Source organism: Octopus bimaculoides, chromosome 18 (genome assembly GCF_001194135.2).
Source record: "Octopus bimaculoides isolate UCB-OBI-ISO-001 chromosome 18, ASM119413v2, whole genome shotgun sequence".
Taxonomy (NCBI): Eukaryota; Metazoa; Mollusca; class Cephalopoda; order Octopoda; family Octopodidae; genus Octopus; species Octopus bimaculoides.
The window spans coordinates 11,602,209-11,604,017 of NC_068998.1; the positions used below are offsets into that span (position 1 = coordinate 11,602,209).

The 1,809-nt window shown below is 37.1% G+C and overlaps 1 protein-coding gene across 1 annotated transcript in view; it reads left to right on the forward strand.

The window, feature by feature from the left end:
• The window catches only part of LOC106880798 (DNA excision repair protein ERCC-6-like 2), a 29,851-nt gene that overhangs the window by 14,023 nt on the left and 14,019 nt on the right, over positions 1-1,809 (forward strand). The window contains 2 exon segments of the mRNA XM_014930915.2: positions 612-727; positions 1,097-1,180. Of these exon segments, the coding sequence (XP_014786401.1) occupies positions 612-727; positions 1,097-1,180 (200 nt within the window).

The following is a 1,809-nucleotide window of genomic DNA, read 5'->3' on the forward strand; positions in this document are numbered from 1 at the left end:
GACACGTAAAAGCACCCACTACACTCTCTGAGTGGTTGGCGTTAGGAAGGGCATCCAGCTGTAGAAACTCTGCCAAATTAGATTGGAGCCTGGTGTTGCCATCCGGTTTCACCAGTCCTCAGTCAAATCATCCAACCCATGCTAGCATGGAAAGCGGACGTTAAACGATGATGATGATGATGATGATATATTTATATATATATATATATGTATGTATATTTCTGTGTGCATGCATGTGTCTGTGTGTGTATGTATGTGTGTACATGTGTGTGTGTGTGTGTGTGTGTGTGTGTGTGTGCCTAGTGCAAGCGGTGTCCTCTGTTTCCAATCTGCCATGAAAACATGTCTGGCCATGAGGAAAATATTACCTTACTTGGAAACAGGTGGGGGTTGATGACAGGACAAGCATTCAGCTGCAGAAAATCCATTTTGACAAATTCCATCCAAAAAGTGGATGTTAAAACTATTATGAATAATAGTTTCCTCAAAAATTTATTCAAAGTTAACCCTCATATTTATGATAATTTTCTGTAGAATTAGTTCTGCACTTTCAAAACTGGTTCAGACCAGTTTTTTTCTATTTTCACCTCTTCTATCTGCAACATATTTAGGGCTCAACCAGGTTTCCTTGGAGAACAAACAGATTTTTATGAAGAATATGTGAAGTTTATTATGCAAGGGCAAAAGCATGATGCTACCAAACGGGAACTAGCAGAAGCACGGCAAGGTAAAACAACATATTCCATAATTAAACTCTGGTAGACGGACAATTCGTCGACGGACAGTTGGCCGGCAGACAACTTACAGACAGGACAATTGTGTGGCATGGTGCAGAGTCCTGTTGCCAGAAATAGGGTGTTCCAGCAGCGACCCTTTTGACCCAGGGCAACACAACCTCTTCCAGGCACTTGATGTAAGTCTCCGTGTTGAGAATTGTCTGTCGGTCGGTGAATTGTCTGTCAGCGAATTGTCTGTCAATGAATTGTCTGTACACATTAAATTCTACCTCTAAACTAATATAATATCGATCTATTGTCGTTTCTTAACAATGGTAAAATTGTTCCAATCAGTTATTTTATTCTTACATTGTTTCTAGCAAAGCAAAAATTTTGTGACATCCGAGACCAAATTATGATTCGAAGAACTAAGATAATTATCAAAGACCAACTTCCTAACAAAGGTAAGTTATAATTTTTTTTTTTCTATGCCCAAACTACATTTTTTTTCACAAACTTATTGATTATAGGTGTGGTGTGGATGTGTGCTTAAGATGTTTACTTCTTGACCGTGTGGTCTTGGGTTCAATCCTACTGCAGAGCACTACAGTTGCTTGGACAAACAAGTGTATCTACAACATTAGCCCCAGGACAACCAGTGCTTTGTGAATGAAATTCGATTGCTTAGAAACTGTGTAAACTCATATGTCATCATTATGGTTGTCATATTCTACGTTGTCATCATCAACATCATCATCATCATTACTATCACCACCAGCCTCCCCTCCTCCTATATATATGTGTGTGTGTGTGTGTCTAATATATATATATATATATATGCATATTATACATATATATTTTATATTTCAGTTCTATATTTAAGAGATGAGGAATTATTTACATTATTTACATTATCTACATTTGACGGATATTCGTCCTCATCTTGTTTGTTGTTAACACAACGTTTCGGCTGATATACCCTCCAGCCTTCGTCAGGTGTCTTGGGGAAATTTCGAACCTGGGTTCTCATTCCTATCGATGTTACTATTATTATTATTATTATATTATTATTATTATTATTATTATTATTATT